This window comes from Paramisgurnus dabryanus, chromosome 6, assembly GCF_030506205.2.
Source record: "Paramisgurnus dabryanus chromosome 6, PD_genome_1.1, whole genome shotgun sequence".
NCBI lineage: Eukaryota > Metazoa > Chordata > Actinopteri > Cypriniformes > Cobitidae > Paramisgurnus > Paramisgurnus dabryanus.
The window spans coordinates 24958824-24986710 of NC_133342.1; the positions used below are offsets into that span (position 1 = coordinate 24958824).

A 27887-nucleotide genomic window follows, 5' to 3' on the forward strand; every position below is an offset into this window, starting at 1 on the left:
TGGATGGACAGAGTTATTTGGATGAAAAATTAATTTGTACATGTACTTGTATGAATTAGTTGTATTAGCAAAGCTATAAATGTTTGACAAGAGCATAATAAATAATGTCATCAAAAAACTGTAATGTTTAGGATATGCCATTGCTGGTAAAGATGTAATATTGTTAGGGAAGTATGAGGCTTTTAAATTGAGAGGAAATGGGATTTTGATTTAAAGAGTACCATGAAGCTTCTGTCCTCCCACTGTTTCAGCAAAGCATAGACCAAGCCAGAGACAGTTTCCTCCTTTTGGACACACACACATACTTTTCCCACTTGCATAGTCATCAATGTCTATCTTGACAGGATGATTACAGATAAAAAACGTGGTTTATTCCCATTTCCATTTCACCGTTTATTTTCCAAGGCCAGATCTGTGTTATCTGATAAAGTACAGAACATTAGGGAGTTTGAGACTTGGATAGAAAATAAAACTTTTATTATAACCGAGTAAGAGGAACTTCAGTAAGAGGTAGCATATTACTAAGATACTGTATTACACAAAGGTTAATGGTAAAATTTTATACACATTTTGATAACACAACTTTGGTTAATCTGCCTTTATTAATGTGCTAAATTTCATGAGATCATATAATGCATTTCTTATGAGACTGGTAAATGTTGCTTTAAATTAGAACGAGACCAAAGAATATGTTTAAAGAATTCATCTCAACAATTCTCTTGCTTTCTCCTACTTTGAGAGTTTGACTTTTATCAAATTTGTATTCATTAAGGACATTTGGACTATACGTCATGTGTTGCATGGTGACATTTTCACATACTTTTTAAAGCTTGGGTTGGTAACAGTCCACACCCCTTATATCTAGAAAACGTAAAACAACACTTTAAAAAAAAAAAAAATCAGCATTTTGGTTTTAAAGACCAAAGAAGAAGATGGACACATGAGTGAGTAAACATTTTTTGGGTGAACTACCCCTGAATTTTACATCACATTTGTCTGTTAATTGCAATCCTGTTTATCAAATTTTGATTTTACACTTTTAAAGGGTTTGTTCGGCCAAAGATGATATTAAACCCATGATTTACTCACCCCCAAGCTGTCCGAGATGCATATGTCCATCATTTTTCAGACTAACACATTTTCAGTTACTTTAGAAAATGTTTAGATCAGTTAATTAAATGTAAAGTTATGAGGTCCACGTCCTTCAAGTCCAAAAAAATGTGCATCCATCCTTCACAAAATAAATCCAAATGGCTGCAGGGGGATAAACAAAGGCCTTCTGAGGGTAATTCGTGCCATTTTGTTGTAGAAATATCCATATTTAAAACTTTATAAACGAAAATAACTAGCTTCCGGTAACGCCGCCATCTAAAGGGGGTTGCACACCGGCCGCGCAGCTCAGCGTTGCGCCACGTCGAGTCGCGACTAGGACAACTCGGAGGTATCATAAACTGGAAGTGCACATTAAATAGCACAAGCTTCGTCAGATAGGGTCTACTTCAAAATGCTAAATATACGTTTGCAGCCAATGTTAATCGTTAATGATTTGGGACAAATATGATATAATGTTAAACTATGTGAGTGGCACTCTGTGGCGCGACAGGGATTTGAGCAACATCCTGAGTCGTAGCTGGGTGGCGTGGACAGACGGCACCTGTCGGCACTGGTGTGCATATACGCATATAGTGCTTTTCCATTGCATAGTACCCCACGGATTAGTTTAGTTTGGGTCGGGTCAGCTTACTTTTGGGAGCTTTTCCATTGGGTGCAGTACGTAGTACCCGATACTTTTTTTCGTACCACCTTAGTTTGGGTTCCAAGCGACCCGAGCTGATACCAAACGTGATGCGTAAACACTGTAGGTCACTGATTGGTCTGATAGAATCATCACTGCAGCGTCATCGCTATAATGTAGATTAGCTTTACCTGTGCTAGGCTAGCTTGCGCTGTCTCAAGCAAAAATGTTGTCATCTGTGCTCTGCTATAAGTTCCCAAACTCACGAACAAACATCCACAGGTTAAGAACCAGGGACACCATAACAGTTTTTCCAAACTTGCAGTTTGTGGCAGAACATTCGTGACGAGCACGTCAGCATTATTTGTTTAAATGCAACTTCAATAAGTCTCAGCGGAGCGCCGTCGGCTGACGCCACGGTGTTTGAACAGAAACTGTCATGTGAGTCTGAGGTAACGTTAGTGATACAAGCGATGTGCAAACATCTTTTTGTGTTGGCCAATTTTAATTTTGTGGCGGACTGAGAAATAATAAATGTATGGGAATGTACAACGCTCTCACTTGTATGATGTCACAGCAGTAGGAAGCGCAAATATAACGACACGCCTATAATCCCTCCCACTGCGAAGTGATACTAAACTCGATGGAAAAGCTAACCAAGCCAAAGTGAGGTGAGCTGACCCGACCCAAACTGAACTTAACCGTGGGGTACTATGCAATGGAAAAGCGCCAATAGAAAGCAATGTGTTCGAGTTTTTTAGAGCGGCGCTGAACTGCGCGGCCGGTGTGCGACCCCCTTTAGACTCCTCTTTTTTCAAGAGAGAGTATTAGCGTAGTGTACGCACTTTTCTTAGTGATGTATGATGAATTCGGAGGGCGGGGGCACAAAGCAGCAGCACAGAACCCTCCGTAAACTGCGTACGCTCTCATCTTTAATGTGGACACGACTAAGATGGTGCTGCTACCGGAAGCTAGTCATTTTCATTTATAAAGTTTTAAATTTGGATATTTCTACGACAACACCGCACAAATTACCCTCAGAAGGCCTTTGTTTATCATTGTGGAGCCGTTTGGATTTATTTTGTGAAGGATGGATGCACATTTTTGGGACTTGAAGGACTTGGACCCCATAACTTAACATTTGATTAACTGAAAGATCTAAAACATTTTCTAAATTAACTAAAAAATGTGTTCGTCTGAAAAACGATGCACATTTGCAACTCGGACAGCTTGAGGGTGAGTAAATCGTGGGTTTAATATAATTTTTTGCCGAACTATCCCTTTAACATATTTAGTTCATTGAAATTAATAGATATTAAATTAAAGGTAAATGAAAACCGTGATACGGATTTTAAATGTGTGAATTTAACACACCGTGAGATGTTTATGCAGACATTTGTCTCTGCTTAGAATTCTATCCTGCATAGTTTTTTAAAAACTGTAAACCATTTGTCAACTGTTCAACATATTTTCTAGGGCCTCATGTCCAAAAAATGATTTATGGGATTTAGAGGATTAGTATCACTAGAGGCTGGGAGTAACACGTCTATGCTGTTAAATGTGAGTAGCAAATACCAAGCAGAGAGGTTAAAGAAACACTACTTTTTAGAAACCGGACCTTACAGTTATTAAAGTTCTTGGCCTTGATTTGCTGAATTGTGTCACCTAACAGACCATTGTTCTGTAATGAATATGCTGAACTGTTTAAGTGTTTTCTTAATCTTTACGAAAGAGGTTTGCTGTAAATGTTTTTTAAGAATATCCATTTGTCTCTCTCCTGGCAAGTGTTTTTGGCGGTGCAAGATTGCAATCATCTGAACATCTGCACTCTGCAGCATGTTCCTCTCTGTCTTTTTGTCAAAGTGAAATGTGTCACATGTGATTACTTTTATCCCTAAGAGACCAAGCTATTTTCATTTTAAGATCATCCATTACAAACAACGGTAAAACTCTTAAAAGTGTGAAGTTAACAGCATTCCCAACAACTATCTCTAAATCCTGCCTCAATCATGATGTCTTCGTTTCCCTGTCTGTTGCATTAGATCGTATTTCTCTATAGCATCACTTTCCCAGATTTTAACCCACTGCTGACTTTACTTTAGATCGTGTGATGCACAGTATGGATACTTTACATTGCTGTACTGTTGCAAAATGATCCTGTTGGGTAACAGGCTGAGCCCTGTTGGTGTCCTTATGAAGGACCCTCTGCTGTGTTTTCAGAGAACTGCTCTGTCACAGCCCCTGCATGGAAAATCTGATGCGCTTGGTTAACTTTGTTTATAGTGACGGTTTGGCCATGTATGAACTGACATATATTTTCCTCTTGTGTTTGAAGGATATTGATCATATAGAAACAATACCAGCAAATGCAACGTAATTAATTAAATGTGCTGGTAACATTACTGCATTTACACACTTTATTCTGTACTGTACTGTACTGTTAACAGAGCAAACCTGTTGCTGATCGCAGCTGCCAATAGCTTGTTTATCAGTGACTGGTGCAGAAAAGGTAATTTATTTATAAAAAAAGACTCTGACACAACAAATGTAAAGTTATTTGCATTTTTATGTAAATTTAAAGCGAAATATCACCACAAAGTAAAACACCATCACTCTTACAAATGGGCATGTCAGTGTCAAAATAATCTGAAAGTGTTGCAATATTTTTTCGGAAAATGTATGAGGGTGTTATTATAATGTGTGCACATTGTTTAACAAAAGGCTAATTTACAGCCCTTACCGGCTGAATATGAGTTTACACCCACAGAAGTTGAGTTTATGCTAAGGGTAGGTAACAAAAACAAACAAAAGCTAAAACTTCTCATTTGTTTAGTACTACACTATACCCTATATTAAAGTTACTACCGCTGTTCATGAACCACATTGACATAGCAGGAAAATGTATGTGGAAATATCAGTGTAATGCGCCTTCACTATGACTTAATTTTGGCGAACCCCCACTCGTGCTCAAAATGTCAGTCTAAATCAGAGACAAACCGAGCTTATTTTTAATCTTGACCATAAATGTTCAGTGGAAAGCTGAGATCACAGCTCTCTCTCTCTCTCCGTCTCTCTCTCTGTACACCCTATTGTACCTCAGAAATCTTTATACAATCTCTGCGGCTCTTACCCGTATGGATGTGCTCCACATTTTCTGTGCACAATTAGGAAAGTGCAGCATGCACAGAAACGGTGATTAAACAATCAAGAACACATCCTCTGCTCAAGACTATGTGACCTGCTGCTTGACCTTCGAATTAACAGCCTCATCAGATCGGTAATGTCCCCTGTCGTGCCAGTGTGAGGCTTCAATCTCAAAATTAAAGGCCCGAAAGGTCCCTAGCTGTGCTTTTTATCTCAAATTTCAAACTTTGAAATATTTTGGGTTGTGCAACACACAGTAGCAGTTTATTGTGTGGCAACAGCTGTCTTCCAAATCTCCCGTGGTATGTTCATATGTCTGGGCCCCTGGGTGTCCATTGACGTCATATGAAGTCGGGGCTGTCTTAAATGTCATTTTTTTTCTTGTTGATTAGAAACAATGGAAAGAGGAACAGGACAAACAGCCCTTTGGCTATGTCCCAGAAGACTGGTTATTCAACTGTGAAACTTATTTGCTTCATCTTTATTGTCGTATTAAATATTATTTTCATCAGTTATTCTTGAAATGAAAATAATTTAAACAATCATGCCTGTATTTTCGTTTTCCAAAGATGTTTGGTAGATTATTGGCTGCGTATAAGGTTAGTGTAAAGATTTTGTGTTTACTATCTGGGAGTCTCATGGTGAGGTGCAACCTTGTAAATGTGCCCGGGTTAGAACTGACGTAGCAACAGGGTCTTGTGACGCATGCTGGGTGTCAAGTGTTTCGATCTTGATGGAGAACTTGCAACATATCATACAACTGTAGTAGATTTAGTAACAGCTCGTTTTCACTCTTTACATTACAATTTTGTATCAATTTAAGCCCTACTTAGAATCAATTTCCAAGGCAGGGGCTTCTCAACTAAAAGCCTTTAAAACATGTTCTGTATGTAAAACATTTTTAGGATAAGGATGCAATTGTTCAATTATATACTTTATAGTTTTGCAATAGCCTATTATTCATAACTTAATCACACAAAATGTTCATAAGTTGTGGCCTAAAGTAAAATCATCAGTACTGTCATCATGTCCCCCTGACTGAAAAAGAAGCAGCTTTACACATGCTTATTAGGGATGCATCGATACCGATACTGGTATCGGGTATCGGCCTCGATACCACATTTTCTAAAGTACTCGTACTCGTTAAAAGTCCCCCGATACCAGGGATCGATACCACGGTCTGAGAAATGTCTATGTTTGAGTGGCGTGTAAGGGGTTAATGCCTCTTGTGTTGTCCAAAGAGGCAGAGTTTACAACAAACTGGAAAACTAGTCACTTGTTTTTTTGTTAAATTATATGACTAAAGCTGTTACCTGTAAATTTGAATCATGTTTTTTATTAAGTACTCAGTATCGGTATCGGCAAGTACTGAAATGCAAGTACTCGTACTCGTACTCGTACTCCAAAAAAGTGGTATCGGCGCATCCCTAATGCTTATTCTATCATGAGCCACTGGAGGCATCCTGTTCCCAAAAAACAAGCATTTTTCCACGACACTGCAAGCACAAAGATCTCAGTTCATCTTACTTTTACATTGCAAGCTGTCTGAACTTATTGGGAGGACTGCGCACCATTCAATTAACTGTACTTTGAGGTTAACCCTATGGCAGTGATTCTCAATCTGGGGGTCGTGGCCCCCTGGGGGGCTTGGAGATGGTGCCAGGGGGGGCCCTAGTTAAATTACATTTAATTTATCATATAGTTTCTGTAATTAAACCTTAAAAAAAGGTTACTGTAAAACAACACTATATTGCATCATTTTATGTTTTGTTTAATTCAAATTTTAAGTTTTGCAATGGTTTATTTATGTCAGGGGGGCTGCACACCGAAAAATTTAAGAACCACTGCCCTATGGGCTCTGGTTACAATGTGTTATAAAGAAAAGTTTTCCAGATGAAAATTCAATTAACAGATTTACAAAACAGTTGCAAGTGCACTCAACAATTTTCCCCAAGGAATCTGAATTTAAAACAAAATCTCAATTTCGGCAAAACTGTAATACTTATCTTGTATCATATGCACTTAAATAGAAAACTGTTTTCATAAGCATTCTTCTTCGTCTTTCTTTGCAAAGAAAATCTATTACACTTAGCTGTTTAAAGCTTACACACATACTTGGCAAACCTGCGAATCAATATTTCCCTTCATTTAATCAGTCTTATTAACACTGCTGCCAAGCTCCACCGAGAGGAGACCTTTCCCACACTCACCTGTGTAACGTGCTGATAAACAATGCACATCATCTTTCAGGATGTGTGTAAGTGACACAATGTGCACTGCTTTATTCTTAAATCCACTAGTTTAATATCCACAGCTCATTTTAATACCTGAATAACACTAATCTTAAAAACTCAGCCACTTTAGTTTTGTAATGCTTAGAGTTTCAGAGAAAAATGTCTGCTGAATGCATAAATGTAGCCAAGTAATTAAAGGCACAATATGTCATTTTCGCCACTAGAGGTCACTAGGGCTGTCACTTTTGAGAAAAATCAAATTCGAACGGATTTCGAATATCATGCAATGTATCCGAATATATTCGAATATCTAAGCCCCCCCCCCCGTGCGCATAAAAAACCCCACCAAATGGAAATTCAATCGCAAAATTATTAACAGTGACAGTCATAAACAGGGTTGTCTGGATTACTTTTTTACTTAATGTTTGAAACAGCAGGTTATCAACTTATGAATAACAAACATGATTCAGAACAGTTACAAACAATAACGTGACAACTTAAATAGCAGCAGGAATATAGGCAGACGCAAACGGAATTCGCGCCCGCAGATTTCGGCAGAAAACTCCGCGGAATTCCGCGGATTTAATGCCCGTCATTGACAAGCACACATATCCTGCGCTTGAGCGTGTTTGTGACCAGAACTGTCATTGACAACAAGCACACATACAAAGCCTGTCCCGTGCGTTTGTGAGCCGTCATTCACAAGTACATTAACCCTGCGCGTGCTGTTTGCTTGCCCGTTTTCAATGATAGAGAGCACAAACCCTTTGATACTAGAGATGAAATTAAACTTACTGCTTTAAGCAGATCTCACTTGTCGTCAATGTGACGCGCAACAGTCAGCACATGATCATTTCAAATCCGTTTACAAGACAAATTCTGTTGTTGTTTAATATAAAGTTTACATTGCGTTGTAAAAATGATGAAATTATCTTCATACATGCTAATTTCATAATGCGAACGTATTAACACAAGCTTTTTATTCTGCTATAATATTTAACACTATAAACAATATGTCATTTTATATACAAACTATAATTCTATCTTGACATGCACATGAGGTTCATTTTGGTCCCTATTTGATTCCCTCTCTTGCGCACAGTTGCCGTCGTCGGTCTCACTCTCAGCCTCCTCCTATTACGAGGTGTTACTGTAAAAAAAATGCGCTACACATGGCATTTAAAAAACCGGATGGTTTATTTATAGTTCGAATACGGATATTTCACGTCATGTTCGAATGCATATTCGAATATCGAATAAAAAGTGACAGCCCTAGAGGTCACCATACATTTTACATTATGGGCCAGATTTACTAACAGCTTGAGCCAGCGAAAACCACCATTTTGGTGTTAAACAATGATTGTCGTGATTTACTAAAGACGCACAGTGGATAATTTACGCGGAAATGTCTGGAAGTTGTTTTTGCGACTGACCTTTTTGCATTTCTAGGACTTTCCCTTTCAGACGTAAAATTTATGGGAGGAGATTATTTCGGTGATTCTAGCAACGCGATTTACTAATGTTTGTGTGTGTGATATTACTGGTATTTGTGCCACTATTTAATGACGAAAAAAGCATGCCTTAAAATCATTTTGTGCTTGAAATGGCTGCAATTGTTGAGACATCGCAGATATCAGAAAGCGCGTGGTACAAGGGAGAGGATTTTTTTTAGCACATAACAGATTACTTTGAATGGCAGATATTATTCAAAAATGTTGTTTGCCAAGACATTTTGCTGGAGGAGTCATTAGAAGAAGTCACACACTACCAGGTGTTTCAAAACTTCGTTGTTTTTGTCCTCTTTTCAGTGTACGTTGGCTTTGTAAGGCGGGATTTCACACCCCGAAATTTCAGGTGTAATGTCCGTAGTGCTGCTTTCAAGCACATCAGTAGCTGCTATGTTCTCACACCAGCCGTGGTAGAGGCGTCAAGCACGGGTGATTTCAATGTTAAGTCAATGTGAAGACACGTTGACGTGCGTCTGGTGGTCTCGCACCGCAAATGAGGCGTTTAGCTCGGCGCTGTAGACGCAATTCTGCCTCATTCTCGTGTCTAGTTCGCACAAATGGCACGAATTAAGCGTTGCCACGGGAGTCGCAGAAGCCCCTCCCATGACGCGAAATTCCGCGTGAATGTCTCGATGACTAGAATTTCACGCGTGGCTTTCATGTGTGAATGAAGCGAGTAAACTCAAAATGTTCAAGTGGCAAACTAGACGCGGTAGACACGAATTTGATGCCTCAAACCCGGCTGGTGTGAACCCACAGTTAGTAGGTTGCGTTGGTCGTTATGGAAATCAGTTGTTGTGCTAATTTGCCCCGTTTAGTAAATCTTTCCCTATGAGTCATTGTTGTTGATTTTATGTTAAAATAAATAAAAGTTGTGTCGTGTGTTGCTTGTGTTTTTAAAATGTGTTGGATCGTGTAAACCATGTGCATCATGTGTTTTGTCAAAATTAGTGCCTGCTTCACACGCGTTAAAACCATTTATGATATAAGAGACGCTCACGTTCACAAAATACACGCAAGACACTCACTTAACAATAAACTCTGATTACGCTTGAGATTACGCAAGTATCTGGCAAACGCGAGCGTCTCTTTTATCATAAGCGAGTGTGCAGCAGGCACTTATTTTGACAAAACACGTGATGCACATAGTTTCATTCGACGCGCCTAACACATATTTTGAAATGACGAACCACACATATGATGGGCTACGTACATATTGTTACGAATTTCGCATCGTGTACCCTCGAAAAAAGAAGTCATTGCCGCCACTGGTTAAAAGTAACAACACACAGATGTGTCTAGTTTGGGACAACGAATTTAGTGTGCTGTCCCAAAATAACACTGTTTGTGTTGTTTTTAACACATACGTTGTGAGGTTGTATTGGTTCCCATCTAACAGATAACATCTCACCAACAGAACCCAACACACTGCCAGTGGAGACATACAGAAACCATCATTACAGTTTCCATTAAAACTAATACATTATAACCATTAAATCCATTCGAATTTCTCTGATAATATAAGGTTTATTTTATAATTAATCTTAAATCATTTTATTCATCTTTGAGTTTGTGTCCCAAAAAAACCCAGAAAAATATAAGACTTATTTTGGTTGACTTGCTTTGGATGTGTATTTTTGGGTCGTATTAAGCAATGAAATCCCCACATTCCCTTTGATGAAGGATGCTTTAAACAGCAACGTGGATATATGTGGGTGTATAGATGTGTGGGATAAAAATAGTGCCGCAGACTTCTCCATAAATATTCATGAATGGGGGGAAGAAACTGAGGATACCTGCAGAGCTAAATATAGCAGATCTCTTGCACAGAGACCGGCTATTAATAGCAGCAGCACTGAGTGTCTTCGAGTGTGTAGACTACAGGGACCCATAAGAGATACAGCATTAAAGATGAGGGACGGATGCAGAAATGAAGTGGAAGTGACTTCTGCTGCCCAGAGCACAGGTATTTTTAGAGCTGCGTGCGGTGTCCCCTGATGGCCAGAGTGTACTGTAGTGAGAGATGCGTTTGTGTGTGTGTTTTGTCCATTCAAACCAGTGCTCGCTCTTTGTGTCTATGTCTGTCGCTTGCTTCTGGGTGCTGTCACATGAAAAATGTGCACTGCGTTTATTATGTAATACAGTGTTGCGGAGACTCGCACTGTCCTCATGCAACATCTGTGGAAGATGTGAATGAGGACATGCGTACCGTGCTTCATTCAGCTGGTACAGCAATTCAGTTTGCAAGAAGAATAAAGTGATGTTTCTTTTGCAATCACCAATAAACAATGTTCGAATTGCAATTATAGAAAACAAAAAGATGCAATGTATTTCTTTTTTGTGCCATTGCTGAACCGTGTCGTTTCTCTCCTTGCACAATGTAGATGAATAGAAATCAGTGGCTTTCTAACAGCGTATGCAGAAGAGGACAGCCGATTGATCAAATGACCATATAAGGCGCACTCATTTTGTGCCAGTTTGATTGGGAATCGACTTTACCTGATGAGGTTATTTTTAGCATCCTCACAAGCTCCCACGTCATTGAGCTGAGGCTATTTTTAGTTTCTCATTCCATCATCACATTGACCTTGCAGAACTCGAGCCCATTCAAATCTGCTTGTGTCTCAGGAGGTCTTACCCACTCCACTAAACTTGAATTCATCATTGAGACAGGCAGATTTATATGCTTAGAGGCTTTTAAAACCTTTTTACATGGCTTCAAATAATAGCTGCACTACTACAGTAACAATCTTTATTTATTTATACTGTTGTTAAGCTGTTATAATAAATAGGCTCTGTCATCCCAGACTATCAATCCATAGTTACTCTGTATGCTGTGCAGGTGTAATGAAAGGTACAGAGGTGCACTTTTTTAATTTAACCGAGCTGACTGGTCTCTAAAAACAACTCAGTAATGTATTCGTGACAGCTTTAATAGGTCTGGGCTGGGGATTCTCCTTTCCCAGCACACTTATTGGAGGACTATAAAGTAAGTAGTCGGTTGATGAAATTTTACCTAATGTGTGTTCAGAAGAATGTAAGTAAAATTATGTTGTCCATAGGGCTGTGCAAAAATATCGATACAGCTAACTATTGTGATACATTTCCCCCCCGATAGCGTATCAATATTTCAATCTCTACTATCGATATTTTAAAAAAAAACATCAAACCCCTGTGTATATACGGCCATTTGGCCAATGTCTTAGAAGTTAGCGGGAGTGAGAAAATGGCAGAAATTTTTAAAACGCAGCTTTCAAAGCCGACGTGTGGAAGCACTTTGGCTTAAAAAAGTTTTTTTTTTAATTCAGCTCTTTTTACATTAAAAAAAAAGAGAGGAAAAAGTCTTGCAATGTATCGCAACATGCAATGCACGGTATCGTATCGTGATACATTGCAACATGAACCATGCATCATGATATGTATCATACCGCGAGGCACTTGCCAATACCCAGCCCTAGTTGTCCACCAATTTTACTGTGTTGTCTCCTGCTTTTATTAATATAAAGCTGCTTTGAAACAATTAAACAGTTGTGAAAAACGCTATTTAAATAAAAATGAATTGAAAACATTGTTTTGTGTTCTGTTATGTAGGGTATGCTGCTATAGACTTTTGGGAATTTATGGTTTTAAATTTTGGTTTTTGCTTGGTTGGGAATGGGTTATTGAATACCAAAACTGAGGTATATGCATAATAAAGCATAAATAAAGAGAATATCATTGAGGAACTTCCAATGTAGTGACCAATTTTATAATTTACATAATTTTAAAAATATATAATTTACAGACACACTAATTCAACACTGAAAAAAGTGATTCATTCATTTTACTCAATCAATTTATTTAAGCTACATTTAAACAAAAGTTAATTTTTTTTAATGTAGCTTTTTTTAAATGATTGCAACACTTACCTTAAAAAATTGAGTAAATTGAATGAATCTTTTTTTTTTCAATGTACTGAATCATTTATAGTTCATTCAAACTGAACTAAAACCTCTTTCAGTGACTATGCTGTTTGGACTTTAGTCTTGTGTAGTAATTTTTTTGTCTATCCAGGATGATTCTTGGGTGCAGTTATGAAGATGATAGAAAAGATAGTCTTCACCTGTATTTTGCATTCAAAGCACTCAATGTCTTGCCTCAGATAAATGATCCTGGCTAGAAAATGAAAAAATCTCACTCATTCTTACCACGTTAAACTCTGCATCTGGTAAAGTGGTACAGGAACCCTCATTTGAGTATTGTAGTGTCAATACTGCAGGCTTGGTTTTGTTAAAGCATTGAAACTGTGTCCTGGGTTTAGAGTCATGAAGATCAAAGAGACTGTGATATATGGCATATGTAGCTCTGTCATATTAACCCACAAGGCTAGTGCTTACGTCTGAATTGACGTAGGAAGAGAGCGTCTCGCTCTGCATTTGTGCGTGCCCGTATTCATTAAAGTCTCAATGACCTTCTAGGGTGTGTGCTAAGTGTACGCTGATGATAGGAGTATAACGTGAATATCACCAAGCATAAAACATCCCAGATCAATTGTATTATTAACCCATTCTTTCTGTTTCTTTCCTCAGTTTTGATGTTGAGAATGGGTTGTCAGTGGGCCGCAGTCCTCTGGATTCTCAGGCCAGTCCAGGCTCTGGCCTCGTGCGGCCGGCCAATTTTCCCCACAGTCAAAGACGGGAATCCTTCCTGTATCGCTCCGATTCTGACTTTGACCTATCACCCAAGGGAATGTCCCGAAACTCATCCACCGCTAGTGAGCTGTGAGTATTTCCCATTCTTAAACGCCTAACATGATGTAACATTGCCGCAGGAGCTGCAATGATATTACGCATTGCCTGAAAATAGTCCCCTTGGTAACTTTCAATAGCAGAGGACTATTTTCGGCACTGTGTAATGTCATTGCACCTCCTGCAACCAGGTTACAGCAGCAAAGTCTTTGATTATTACGCCAGAATGAGAGTATAGTTCCTAGCCATATCGGCCTAGAAAATTGCAACTTTTAATTTTCCGTCGGTCTTAATACACGATGTAACTACAGAAGAGTCCAGTTTTAAATAGGAAAAATATCAAAACTCTTTGGTCATTTTGGAGCACAATGCTAATGGTCTAATCAGATTCAATGGATTGTGCTAAGCTATGCTAGAAGTGGTACCGCTACAGCTGGAAAATGAGCATATTCTCAAAAAAAGAGGAGTGTTCCTTTACTGTAATGGTGTTAGGAATAAACAAACAAACAAAAATATGTCTGTGGTTAAAGAAATTGGATATAACAAGATTTCACTGCTATTACTATGAATGGGGCGAAATACAATGTGCAACATCACCTTTAGTCGTCTTGCCTGACTGAAATAACTGCCCAGAGGCGTTTTGAAGATGGCTGCTTAGTGGTGCAACTTCCCAAAAAGGATTTTTCTTTGGATCAAGTTAGGCTAAAGTCTTAAATAAGAGATTTGGAGCATCAAACTTTGATTTCAATCGTTGCTTTTACTTTAATTTAAATCTTTTTGACGTGGTCGTACTTGGTTAGTTTTAAATATATATCAAGGTTATATTTTCACATAATGTTCTTAACATTATATAGGAGGATTTTATGTACTAAACATTAAATCAGAAAAATGACTTTAGCTGGGTTTTCTCGGACTGAGTCACGTATTTGAAATCAAATTTAAGAAGGAAGACCCACCCTGTTTTAGATGCTTACTCTATTATGCATTTAACTACCGAGTTGCAAAAACAAATCAGTAGCTTATTTGACACAATTAAAAGTTCTCAGTGTTTTTTATATACTAATGCATGCTGTTTTAATATGATACGAGCAGCACATGTTAGCTTTACAGTTATACTTTCGGGTTTTGTGGTTGAATAAGTTCTGCTCAGTTCGACTGTAAATGCTTGCCTGCTAACAGATGTAGCTCCATCCAGCTGGTTGATTACGTCTGAAAAACAGATCCCACAAGACACACCTTTTTAAAAGTGTATTACAGCAAATCATGTTGCTCTGTCATTTTGGAAAATCCAAGGCTCAAGTCCTTATTATTACTACCACTTCCAGCTGTTCTTTCCATCTGAGCACACTTGCATGTCAGCTTCGGTTTACCGGGATTACAGTTGGAAAAAGGGGGCCACATTCTTTTTTCCTGCAGTTTATTTTTCCAGTCTGCGTTACCCAAATCTAAACACCTTAGTTTGTGATTAATGGACTTTAAGTCACCAACTTCTACTTGTGTTTTTGAAGGGAAGAGAGTTTGAAGCACTGGGAAGTCAACTGGCTGACTCGGTGAGAAGAGATATTGAAAAATATTGACTTACTTTTTGAAAGTGTCATCCCCCATTACAGGATTCAGGCCGGTTGTCTACCCCAGTGTCTATAAGCCCTGACCAGTCTAACCTCAGAACTTCCTCTGTATATATTCTCCACAGTCATGAGTGATTTGCTTGTTACGCTGTGTTAGTGTTGTTCCGGCCCACAGAGAAGGAATATATGGAATACATGAATAGAGGCAAAATTCCCAGTGTGTTCCCTATAGTTTAACTTCTCTCCCACTGCTCCTTGCATACACGTGCATGACACACCCTGTCCGACCCTGCTGAGCCCATTTATTTTCTTACGACAATGTTCCCTGAGCTTCTAATGTACGATATCCCATTAGAGATTAAAACAAACTACGAAAGGAGTCTAATGTGCCATCTTTGTTCAAGTATTCCCTTATTCAGCTGTAATCCAAACTGCATGTTAATCAAAAGCGTATTACCGCCTACTTGTTCTTTTGAATGATGCGTTGTAATGTGAAGCAGACCACATCCATTACTCTGCACCGTTAAACTCCTACCCATTCTTTTTCATATTCCCTCAAGTTATTTTCTGGGCCTCCTTTACTGTTGGGAGATTAAAGAGCTGTCTGTTCAAATATGTAATGTTGTGTTTGATCTCTGATTGGTTTCGGGTGTTTTCTTTTGCAGACATGGAGAAGACATGATAGTTACACCATTCGCACAGGTTAGTATGAAGTGGATTGTAAACATGTCTATGGTTATCTATTTGATCTGGGCAATTCTAGAGTTGACTCTACATCTTGTGGTGATTCTAAATGACCGTTCTTTTAAGGAACATGGTCATTTGTTCCTGCACCCCCCAAATTTCAAAGACAGATTAATCTCCTAATATTTATACATGCCATTTTTGTATAAGTGATGTGTACTGCTTTCGGCATTGGCGGGAATAACCCTTCCGCTTGTCGCAGCTCGCTTTACGTGGGATTTGCGTCACCGCTGTACTCGGTTTACAAAACAGGCTAGGAATCCAATACCACATTTGTCAATATAGATGCTGACAGATGAGAAATCTGCGTGGCTTTAGAAATCAGATACCTTTCATGTCCTCTTTAGAAAACCTAAAAGTGAAGCCAGACATGTTAAGTAAATCTTTCATTCTCTAGGCCACCTTTCTCCAAATATAAAGCTGCAAATAATTTTAAAATGGCTAAAACAAAGAAACAGGTGATTGAAATGAATAATTAAAATTTAACATTCACACGAAATTCATGCTTATGACCAACAATAACATTTTTCTTGTAGGTCCTTGCCAGCTTGAGGACTGTGCGAACCAACTTTGCGGTTTTGACGCATCAACAGGACCGTGTGCCGAGCAAGTAAGCCTTTTAACAGTTCCAGTAAACAATGTGACATTTGTCAAATTTTCTAAATTGTGTTTAATCTCTACTGACACAAATCTCTACAGGAGGTCTTCTGGAAACAACCCACCATCCATGTGCAAAACAAGCCTACCAGGTTAGACAATAACCTCCTATAGAAAAGCAAAGCCAGTGCATATTTCTTTCCAATGTCATAGTTTGATTGAGAAATGTCATGAATCACAGCAGACAGAAGTACAGTACTGAACATTATGAGTACAGTAATTAACTGTGAGTACATTAATAAACAGTTGTATAGTTTAACAGAGTATAGTTATGTGTATAGTTTGAGTTGAGTGTTGTATAGTATGACTATAGTAATGTATAGTTTGAGTTGAGTGATGTATAGTATTACTATAGTGATGAACTGTATTAGTATAGTAATGTATAGTTTGAGTATAGTGATGAACTGTAGGAGTATAGTAATGTATAGTTTGAGTATACTGATGAATCGTATGAGGATGGTAATGTATAGTTTGAGTATAATGATAAACTGTATGAGTATAGTAAAATAAAGTATGAGTATAGTGATGAACTTTATGAGTGATAAACTGTATGAGTATGGTAATGAACTGTATGAGTATAATAATGTATAATCTGAGTATAGTGATGAACTGTATGAGTATAGTAATGTATATTGAGTATAGTGAAGAATTGTATGAGTATGGTAATGTATAGTGTGAGTATAGTGATGAATTGTATCAGGATGGTAAAGTATAGTTTGAGTATAGTGATGAACTGTATGAGTATAGTAAAATAAAGTATGAGTATTGTGAGGATCTCTGAGTATAGTTATGCATAGTATGACTATAGTGATGAACTGTATTAGTATAGTAATGTATAGTTTGAGTATAGTGATGAACTGTATGAGTGTAGTAATGTATAGTTTGAGTATAGTGATGAATTGTATGAGGATGGTAATGTATAGTTTGAGTATAGTGATGGACTGTTTGAATATAGTAAAATAAAGTACGAGTATAGTGAGGATCTCTGACTATAGTTATGTATACTATGAGTATAGTGATGAACTGTATGAGTGATAAACTGTATGGGTATGGTAATGAACTGTATGAGTATAATAATGTATAGTCTGAGTATAGTGATGAATTGTATGAGGTTAGGGATGGACTGCATGAGTACAGTAATTAACTGTATGAGTATAATAAAATAAAGTATGAATATAGTGCTAAGCTGTATGAGTATAGTAATGTATAGTTTGAGTATAGTGATGATTTGTATTAGTATGGTAATGAACTGTATGAGTATAGTAATGTATAGTATGACTATAGTGATAAATTGTATGAGTATAGTAATGAACTGTATGAGTATAGTGATTAATTGTATGAGTATAGTAATGTATAGTATGACTAAAGTGATGAACTGTGTGAGTATAGTAATGAACTGTATGAGTATAGAGATGGACCGCATGAGTACAGTAATTAACTGTATGCGTATAATAAAATAAAGTATGAATATAGTGCCAGGCTTTATGAGTATAGTAATGTATAGTTTGAGTATAGTGATGATTTGTATGGGTATGGTAATGTATAGTTTGAGTATAGTGATTAACTATGTGAGTATAGTAATGAACTGTATGAGTATAGTAATGTATAGTATGACTATAGTGATGAATTGTATGAGTATAGTAATGTATAGTATGACTAATGTGATGAACTGTATTAGTATAGTAATGAACTGTATGAGTATAGTAATGTATAGTATGACTATAGCGCTGAACTGTATGAGTATAGTTTAAGTATAGTGATGTATAGTATGGGCATATAATGAACTGTATGAGTACAACAATGAACTGTGTGAGTATAGTAATAAACAGTATGAGTATAGTAATGTATAGTTTGAGTATAGTGATGAACTGTATGAGTATAGTAATGAACTGTATGAGAATGGTAATGAACTGTATGAGTATAGTGATGTATAGTATGACTATAGTGATGAACTGTATGAGTATAGTTTGAGTATAGTGATGTATAGTATTGGCATAGTAATGAACTGTATGAGTACAATAATGAACTGTTAATAGTAATGAAGTGTAAGAGTAAAATTTTAAACTACAGTATGTAAGTGTAGTAATAAATAGTATGAGTGTAGTAATGTATAGTATGAGTACAATAATGAACTTTATAAGTATAATAATGTATAGCTGTGCTGTGATTGCTCTACCCTGCAGAGGAGCCGCTGCAGAAGTTGGCAGTGGAAACGCTGGACGAGTTGGACTGGTGTCTCGAGCAACTCGAGACACTGAAGACACGTCACTCAGTCAGTGAGATGGCGTCCAACAAGGTGAAGCTTCTTAAGTAACACATGATTTGTTAATGACAGGCCACAGGTATCCAGATTATCACAAAGATAACAAAGATTAATAAAATGTTGTCATGGCTCTTAAACAGAATAAATATCCAACTAACACAATAGATCAGCATTTACTGATTAGAACATTCAAATGCTCAACATGCCTTTAGTTAATTTACACATGTAGTAAACCCATGCGTCACAAGTGGAATGGGATGCATATGTGTTCTCATGCGCCCCTGCCCCCAAGTCGTTCATGTGCTGTAAAATGTGAATGAGTGGGGCTCATGAATCTGTTTTCCCCACCCCTCTTAATCTTGCAGGGATTTTATAACTGGTGTAATATGTTTCTAGCCCACACACACAGTAACCACATGCACCATCCGGCCATCCCAGATGTATATCATTTCTTTTCTTCATCTAAACACAAATAAATAATTTTATATTAAAATGTCATTATCTTTTTATGGGAGCCAACATGGCAAAGCTCCAAAAATCACATATCCATCTTTAAAGTAATCCAAGATTGCCATGTTGGCTTCCATATTAGAAGATAACATGGCAGCATTGTAATACAAAATTACTGTTTGTGTTCATCTGAAGAAGGGAAGTCACTAATATAGTTAATGTCCATCAGCAATTAGACGGAATACAAATTGGAATGTATCCAAACCTTGTGCACATGGCACATCCCCAGCCCCCTGTATCCACCCCATCCAGTCACTGCTTGTGCTGTGAAGCCAAGACCCAATCAGATGCTTCCCTTCGACCTAGCCTCTGTTGCAGAGCTCATCTGATTGGCTTTCCTCCGTGCAGCGTGCGGCAGCGAGTAGGGAGATGCCTGGCAGGAGGGAGAGAGGGGCTGTTTTCTGTGTTTACACATGAATAAGACAGAGTAGCAGAGCAGAGCATGCGGCAGCGATGCAGCTTTCCTCCAGTCAGCGACTCACAGTCTCAGCCCGCCACAGGTGCTGCTACTCCATCAGTTCATGGCAGCTCTTGGTGCTGGGTTGAGCTCTGCATTGCTGGAGTTGATTCTGCTGCCGTCACATGCAGACTGGACTGACAGATTCCTGTTGAACCGGGGAGATCAGGCAGTCTGGACCACAGCACAGACCGTGTTTGTAGCATGTGCATCGGCTGGAGGGAGCTTCTGTTGCGCTGGACGTTTTGTTCGAGCTTCATTTTGCGCTGAAATGCCAGACGCCAATTACTTGTTCTCTTTGTCGTGGATGTACGTTCAGGTAGGAGACCATACTGCAATAGTTACGCTGCATGTTGAGTATTTTAGCAAGGTTTATTTGTCTGCAAAAAGCTCTTGCATTGTTTTATCTGAAGTTTAGATATTGCATAAATCACAGACGGTGCAAGTGAGTTGTTTATGTCACTGTGTCTGTGTGTGTGTGTATGTGAGAAAGACCGGCTCCCACAGTACTACAGGAAATTTTGCTGTCTCAGTAAATAGTGTTTCATTCTGAAACCTTGTGTATGATTACATAACACTACACTACACAGATAAAAGACACTCCTCTGCTCAGCCCAGCCCCTAATCTCTGATGCAGAAGCTCTGAATGAAGGACTGAGTCTCTGGAATACTTTGCTTCCCATTAAAGTCATGCGATGGTTTACTTGGACTTAATTCAATGTGCACGGATCTGTTAGATGTTAAATCTGAAAGCATGATTTTTCTTTTGTGTGTTTTTCAGTTTAAAAGGATGCTGAATCGAGAGCTAACACAACTGTCAGAAACAAGCAAGTCAGGAAATCAGGTCTCTGAGTTTATCTCCAGCACTTTTTTGGGTAAAACCAATGCTTACATTTTTATATTAGAATAAAATCTTTATTGTCCCATAGGGATATTCTTTTTCACACATCATCACATTCCAAGAAGACATACAGCAGCATCTGATGTTAACATCTCTGGCCTAGCCTCACACATATAACATGTAACATATAATAATATAATACTATAATACACACCATACCATATCACCATACTTTGCTACCAAGCAAAAAGGTGAACAGTGCAGACAAACATTACCCAAAATGATTGATGAATAATGATATATTTAGTATCAAATGTCATCACTGTCACTCCGAAATCTCGTATATACAAATAAAATATTATCGGTCACCCATTATGTTTGTCAGTGGGTTTTACAAATATTTAACCAAATTAGACAGCACAGTGTTTATTAATTAGTATGCATTTTTTCTGTTTCATAAAAAACTCAACATTAAAGCTTTCGGAAGGACAACGATGATATGCACTTAACTATATTGACATCTACAGTGGTAATAAATTTCTTTATAGCAAATGACATAATCAGCATAAAAAGTAAAGCATAACAAATATATATATGAAAAATAAAAAATGGTTGGCATAGACTAGATGTTTGTGGAAAAGCCAGGGATCCATGTTATCCCTGTGTGATCTGAAAATGCTCCAACGAGCAATCTTGTGTGCTTCAATGAAATAAGGGGATCTGACCTTTTGTCCAAAAAATTAACATGGTCATAAATATATTTGCTTGTGAACTGATAACACTTTACGATAAGGTTGTATTTGTTAATACAGAAGTTGTCACTTCGGCGCTACCTTTTCAAAAAGTACTCTTTGGTACAAAATGGTACATATAAGGACATTTTTAAAAGCTATCGTCCCTGTGAAAACTTTTGTACCTTTTGTTCTGAGATTATGCTATTCAGTGGCGGCTCGTGACTGGTCATGTGTGTTGCCTGCGTTTTCGAAATATATGTGTTTGTTGCTTCATGTGAACCATGTGCATTGTCAAAATAAGTGCCTGTTGCACACGCGTCAAAACAGTTTATCGCTCAAGTTCACAAAATACATGCAAGACACTCCCTTAACAGTAAACTCTGATTACGCATGAGATTATGCGAGTATCTGGCAAACGCGGGCGTCTCTATTATCATAAACCCTTTAGATGCATCTGCAGCAGGCACTTATTTTGACAAGACACAGGATCTCGAGGCGCAAAACACATATTTTGAAAAAAGGAACCACACACATGACGGGCTACATACATGTTGTGACGAACATCGCATCGAGCGCCCTCGAAAAAAGAAGTCACCGCTGCCACTGGTACTCTACACTTTTGGACCCCACTGTCTACAGTATCTCCACCTGCTTTTGTTTAGAATTGTTATATAATTGTTTATATCCACTTCTCCCCTGCTCTCAGTCCTCACTAGTTACATCCATTCATACTTCCACAATGCAGCATTATGAATCTCAGATGATAAGTTTGGTACATGTCTATTGAATTTGTGTTGCAGAGAAGCAACATGATATGGAAATCATGTCTCCTTCAACCAAGGAGAAGGAGAAGAAGAAGCGTCCCATGTCCCAGATAAGTGGAGTTAAGAAGCCCACACACAGCTCCAGCGTGGCAGCTTCCAGCATCCCACGCTTTGGCGTCAACACTGACAAGGAAGATCAGCTGGCCAAGGTGAATTCTCGCACCCAACATCCTGTCAGGAAACAAAAGCCATGGTGCACACGGGCTACAGTGTAGTCCTGATAATAAAGATTCAAACAAATCCAAATTTTTAATCACATTCCACACTTACCTTGCAGGAATTAGAGGAGATCGACAGATGGGGTGTGGATATGTTTAAGATATCGGAGTATTCCAACAACCGACCATTAACGGTAGCAATGTACACAATCTTTCAGGTATGTAATGTGGAATGTTTAAAATGCAAATAGGAAACACATTTCAGTATACAATCTACCTAATAATCTAACTGAATAAAGTTCTGGAAACTTCTAATCCACAGGAAAGAGATCTATTAAAATCCTTCAAAATTCCTGTAGACACCTTCATTATGTACATGATGGCGTTGGAGGAGAACTACCATTCAGATGTTGCATACCATAATAAAATTCATGCAGCTGACGTGGTCCAGTCCACCCACGTGCTCCTCTCCACTCCCGCCCTGGAGGTTTGTCTCAAATAGATTTGAGAATAAATTAAACAGTTAATTCCTAAAGCAAAATATTAACCATGTTCAATTCTGTTTCCAGGCTGTGTTTACTGACCTTGAGATCTTGGCTGCATTGTTTGCTAGTGCAATACATGATGTGGACCACCCAGGTGTATCCAACCAATTCCTCATTAACACAAGTGAGTGCTTGCACAGAGCAACTTGTAATCATGGTCATCATGGTGTTGTGTACTAACATAAGACATTTCTTAGACTCAGAGTTGGCTCTCATGTACAACGATTCGTCAGTTCTGGAGAACCACCACCTGGCTGTTGGCTTCAAACTACTTCAGGAAGAAAACTGTGACATCTTTCAGAACTTGACGAAGAAACAGAGACAGTCGCTACGCAAAATGGTCATAGACATGGTGAGTATATCGTGTGTGAGTGCTGCTAATTGGAAGTGTATAGACGGCAGAGGCTGAAAACTCACAAGTGTTTTTATTTGCCGTGTTTACAGGTCTTGGCCACAGATATGTCAAAGCATATGAATCTGTTAGCAGATCTTAAAACCATGGTAGAGACCAAGAAGGTGACAAGTCTAGGTGTGCTACTGTTGGACAACTATTCAGATCGCATACAGGTTAGTGAACTTTCAGTGTACTGTATTTGGTGTTTCAAGTCATATTTTAGGGTTTCCATGGTCATGAAACACATGACTGAAGTTTAGAAGACTTAGGAAAGTTCAAGTAAATTTATAAAATCTTTTATTAAAAAGAAAGTTAATGAACCTTCTAATGGTGCTTTTCCATTGCATAGAACCCCAACGGTTTGGTTTGTGTCAGGTCGGGTCAGCTCACCTCACTTTGGCGTGGTTAGCGTTTCCATCGAGTTTAGTATCACTTCGGAATGGGAGGGATTATAGGCGTGTCGTTATATTTGCGCTGCCTACTGCTGTGACATCATACAAGTGAGAGCGTCATTGTACATTCCCATACATTTATTTATTTCTCAGGCCGCCACAAAATTAAAATTGACCAACACAAATAGATGTTTGCACAACGCATTCATCACTACCTCTGTCTCACATGAAAGTTTCTGTACAAACACCTGTGGCATCAGTCGACGCGCAGTCTCATTTAAGTTGCATGTAAGCATATGCGAATGTGCGCATCGCGAATGTGCTGCCACAAACTGAAAAAAAAAACTGGAAAAAACTGTTGAACTGTGATGTTTTTCATCGCTAAAAGGGAGTTTGGGAACTTGCAGCAAAGCACAGATGACAACAGGTTTGCTCGAGACAGCGCAAACTAGCATAAAGGTAAAGCTAATCGTTTACATTATAGCGATGACGCTAGTAGTGACAATTCTCTCAGACCAATCAGTCATCTACAGTGTTGGTATCAGCTCGGGTCGCTTGGAACCCCGACCGAGGTGGTACTAAAAAAGAATTGGGTACTACGTACTTCACCCAGTGGAAAAGCCCCCAAAAGTAAGCTGACCCAACCCGACCTAAACCAAACCATGGGGTTCTATGCAATGAAAAAGCGACATAAGTGCGTCTGACATGTTATCTTGTACATTAAAAATTTTTATCAGACTTTTATTGGATTCTGCCTACCAAGCGGTATTTGTGACTGGCCTGAGGCCGGGATTAAGCAGATTTGAAGGGAAAGTTTTCGATGAACGTATAATACGTGCCAAGCACATTCGGTTAATATCATCATCTCATTTTTGACAGAGTAGGCTTTTAGTGGTTTTTGTATGAGCTCCTACACTCAGTATGTTTGATAATCCTCAGCTAAAAAATATTTTATTTCCTACAAATAGCTTTTTCTGAGAACCATTTGTAGTAAATGTATTTTTTACATTTTATGTACTCGGCAGACTCCTTTATTCAAAAATGTATTATCAGTATGTGTGAAAATGTATGCCAGTGCAAAAAGTGGGAACCATACATTATTTTATTTTATACTACGGGTCCGTTAAATGCTTGAATCTGATTGGCTGATGAACGTTCTAAGGTGTGCAATTATTTTCTGGGAAACGCACGGTGAACGTAGTTCCAGGCAGCTCTCTTGACCGCATTAGTTCCATATCACTTCGCATAGTTAACTGAATACCGGACTTACAAAAACAACATGACAGATGATTTTCCGAGGCAATAACAGCGCTGTTTAGAGTCGCACAGAGGTAGCCTCGTTCACACAATCTCTCACTTTTTTGTTTTGGAACAAACAATAGAGCCGTTGGATGAGACGCGGAAGAAATAGTCCTACTCACAATAGCGATTTAAGAACAAAAAACGGACAAATCCCTTAAAATATATCATGTGAGTGATGTGGTAACCGTAATATAAGCTGAATAATTGACTCCGTTGAATTATTGAAAAATAATGCACACACTTTTCTAATAATTCAATGGCCCTTCGTCAATTATTCCTTACAAGTCTATAAATAAATTTAGGTTTAAATATGCTTAATCAAATGTTTAGGTTCTTCAGAATATGGTGCATTGTGCTGACCTGAGCAACCCGACGAAGCCCCTTGAGCTTTACCGCCAGTGGACCGATCGCATCATGGTGGAGTTCTTTACTCAGGGGGACCGGGAGAGGGATAAGGGTATGGAGATCAGTCCCATGTGTGACAAACACAACGCTTCCATCGAGAAATCACAGGTGAGTGGAAAACAACAGGTATATATTAAGTACACGTTTAACAGTTAAGTGCTCACTGTTCACTCCTCATCCATCAGGTGGGCTTCATTGACTACATCGTGCACCCGCTGTGGGAGACCTGGGCAGACTTGGTTCACCCTGATGCCCAGGAGATTCTCGACACATTGGAGGACAATCGCGAATGGTACCAGAGCATGATTCTTCACAGTCCCACGTCAACCTCAGACACAAAGAGCAGTACGGCTGGGACGGGACCGGTGGGTGGAGGTATGACCTCAGCAGGGGAAAAGTTTCAATTTGAACTGACATTAGAAGAAGAAGGAGAGTCTGATGTTGAAGAAGACTTCAATCTAGATTCCACCTATACAGATCCAAATGGCCAACATTCGTCTCCAGCTCCCCCCACGCAGCAGGCGAACCTGAACACTTGGTCCCATGGCTGCAGGACTCTGTCTTTAGAAATGGGTGAGCCACCAGACAGTGAGGATGAGGAGAGAGAGTTTGACCAGGATGGGAAAAGCGTGTCGTGCCTGAGTCTGGGAACATAACAAATGCACTTTTATTGCCTTTTTTAATTTTATTTCGTACCTCTTCTGCACCAGCCTCCCCATCCCTCTTATCCCATCCTTAAGTTACTTGGGCGAACGGGACACAGGGCAGGAGAGCAAAGGAGTAGCAGGAACGTATCCACAGGACATGTTTTTATACAGCAGTCACCTTGCACTGGAGATAACTCCTAGTCTACAAACTCTAAAAACATTTTTGTACCGCAAAAAACTGCCTGTGTGTTATGGACTGAGAGGAAATCTACTTTAAAGTGTCTTCCTGCGACATCTGGAGTTTTAAGTAACGAACAATTGGCCCTTTTGAGAGTTTATAGCGGTTGTCGGAACATAGTGACTGATAAACAGGACACTTTTTATGACACGTATGTGCACTAATGTTTTTTTTTAAAGATACACTGTTGACTTAAAGCTGGTATATATATATATACCTGAACAAAAACAACCTAACCTTAACGTAACAAACAAACCTCAGGATACAAAGAAATGATTACTTTCATGTAGCAAACAGCTTGAGGGTACCCACAGTGACCACAGTCTTCCTCCGACTGCTATAAAAATCTTTAGACGAGAAGTCGAGCCATGATTGTGATCTTTTGTATTTGTGTATTGCACCATCTAGTGCTTAGTAGTGGAACTAGAGCCGCAATTATAGGACTTACCACTCCGACCGAATACAGTGGCTCTGTATTGTTATGTACCTTTGCACATATTTTACTCATTTGATTTGACTATTACTATTGAAACTGTTTTAACTTAAACCCTCTCACCTTTGTTTGTAGGAATGCTTTTTTTATTTATTGCATTCACGTTGTTTACATCCTTGTTTTTTCTATTATTGCATTGTATACTTTCATCATTTGAAACAGCTTGCTTCTGATATTATATGTAGCACTTTAGAAATTACTTTTCATTGCTCCATCAGTAAGGGCTTTATTAGTCATTATAAATTCACCAAGGTCAGCAGGGTTACCAGCAACGTGTACTTGCCCTGTAATTTGTGCGGTTTGGTCTATAGAAGGCTTACATCCACTAGTCTAGGAAATGAGCGGTGTCCTAAAACCACACGTGTGCTTTTTTTCTGTGCTGGTCACACTGAAAATATGAGACTTGAGGTGTATTAACATTAAATGTATTCAATTCTAAAAGCAAACTGAACAAAAGCTGATGAAGTTCATGCCTGAAGTACACGGGTTTAAACGCATAACGCCAAAGTTCATTTTTGTGCCAGACTAGTTTTTGGTGATTGATCAATTCTCTGCTTTTCACGGGGACATAGCCAATGATGGTACAAGTGCCAAGCAAGCATGATCCATGCTGTACTGTAATTTCCATTTTGCCACTGGCTAATTTCCATCAATGGCAACTACTGTCAGTAACATACCAATCGGATAATTTCTTTCTTTCATTCTTAAAACACATTGTCCTTATGTCAGTTTTGTTGTAATTTAAAAATTACAATTTGAAGTTTAAACATTTAATGATAAACAACATGTTTCGTAAGTCTTTCTGACTTGTGCTTCTTTTAAGGGGCTTATGATTGCTGACTACATGTTAATGTCACTGTGTATGTGCTCCACAGCAATGTTTTATGTGGTCGTGAAAGGTTTAGTTTAGCATTTCTCAACCAGAGGGGTTTTACTAATAACTTTATTGAAACCATGGTTAATTTTTGTAAGGGGGGGCCTCAAGATGACTTGAAATTATTAAAAATAAAACAGAACAAGGATTTGAAATAAGCGAAAACAACTCAAATCAATTAGTGTTGGTTATTTTTATCATTTAAATTCTAGTCATCCCAAGCTCTAGAATATTTTACAGGGTGGTGGGGGCTACAAATATTGTTTTGGACAAAAAGGTTGAGATCCACTGGTTTGGACTTTATGCTCATGTCAAGTCTTTGTTTGTTTTGCTTTTTTTCAGCTGCAGCTCTGACAATCAGTACTGTTTACCACTACAATGCTGTTACTAATGTTGTTGTGATTGTTTTCTTTTCCCAATGCCAATAAAAGAAAATATTACTACTCTTTGCTCAAAAGAGTGATCTTCCTAAAACAGGAGCAATGTTCTTTAA

General features: G+C 38.5%; 1 protein-coding gene across 4 annotated transcripts in view; it reads left to right on the forward strand.

Moving 5' to 3' along the window:
• pde4ca (phosphodiesterase 4C, cAMP-specific a) overlaps positions 1-27251 on the forward strand; it is a 44253-nt gene extending 17002 nt beyond the window's left edge. For 2 of the 4 annotated variants that reach the window (XM_065276311.2, XM_065276312.2), the window contains exons 2-15: positions 13190-13381; positions 15582-15618; positions 16197-16270; positions 16360-16409; positions 18501-18613; positions 20329-20422; positions 21923-22095; positions 22224-22322; positions 22427-22591; positions 22674-22773; positions 22847-23001; positions 23094-23216; positions 25068-25250; positions 25328-27251. In XM_065276311.2, the coding sequence (XP_065132383.1) occupies positions 13190-13381; positions 15582-15618; positions 16197-16270; positions 16360-16409; positions 18501-18613; positions 20329-20422; positions 21923-22095; positions 22224-22322; positions 22427-22591; positions 22674-22773; positions 22847-23001; positions 23094-23216; positions 25068-25250; positions 25328-25798 (2029 nt within the window). In that variant the 3' untranslated portion in view covers positions 25799-27251. Of the gene's footprint in view, positions 1-10468; positions 10588-13189; positions 13382-15581; positions 15619-16196; positions 16271-16359; positions 16410-18500; positions 18614-19333; positions 19867-20328; positions 20423-21922; positions 22096-22223; positions 22323-22426; positions 22592-22673; positions 22774-22846; positions 23002-23093; positions 23217-25067; positions 25251-25327 lie in introns of those variants that run through there. The other 2 variants (XM_065276313.1, XM_065276314.2) reach the window with 2 other exon arrangements.
• Positions 27252-27887: the final 636 nt, after the last annotated feature.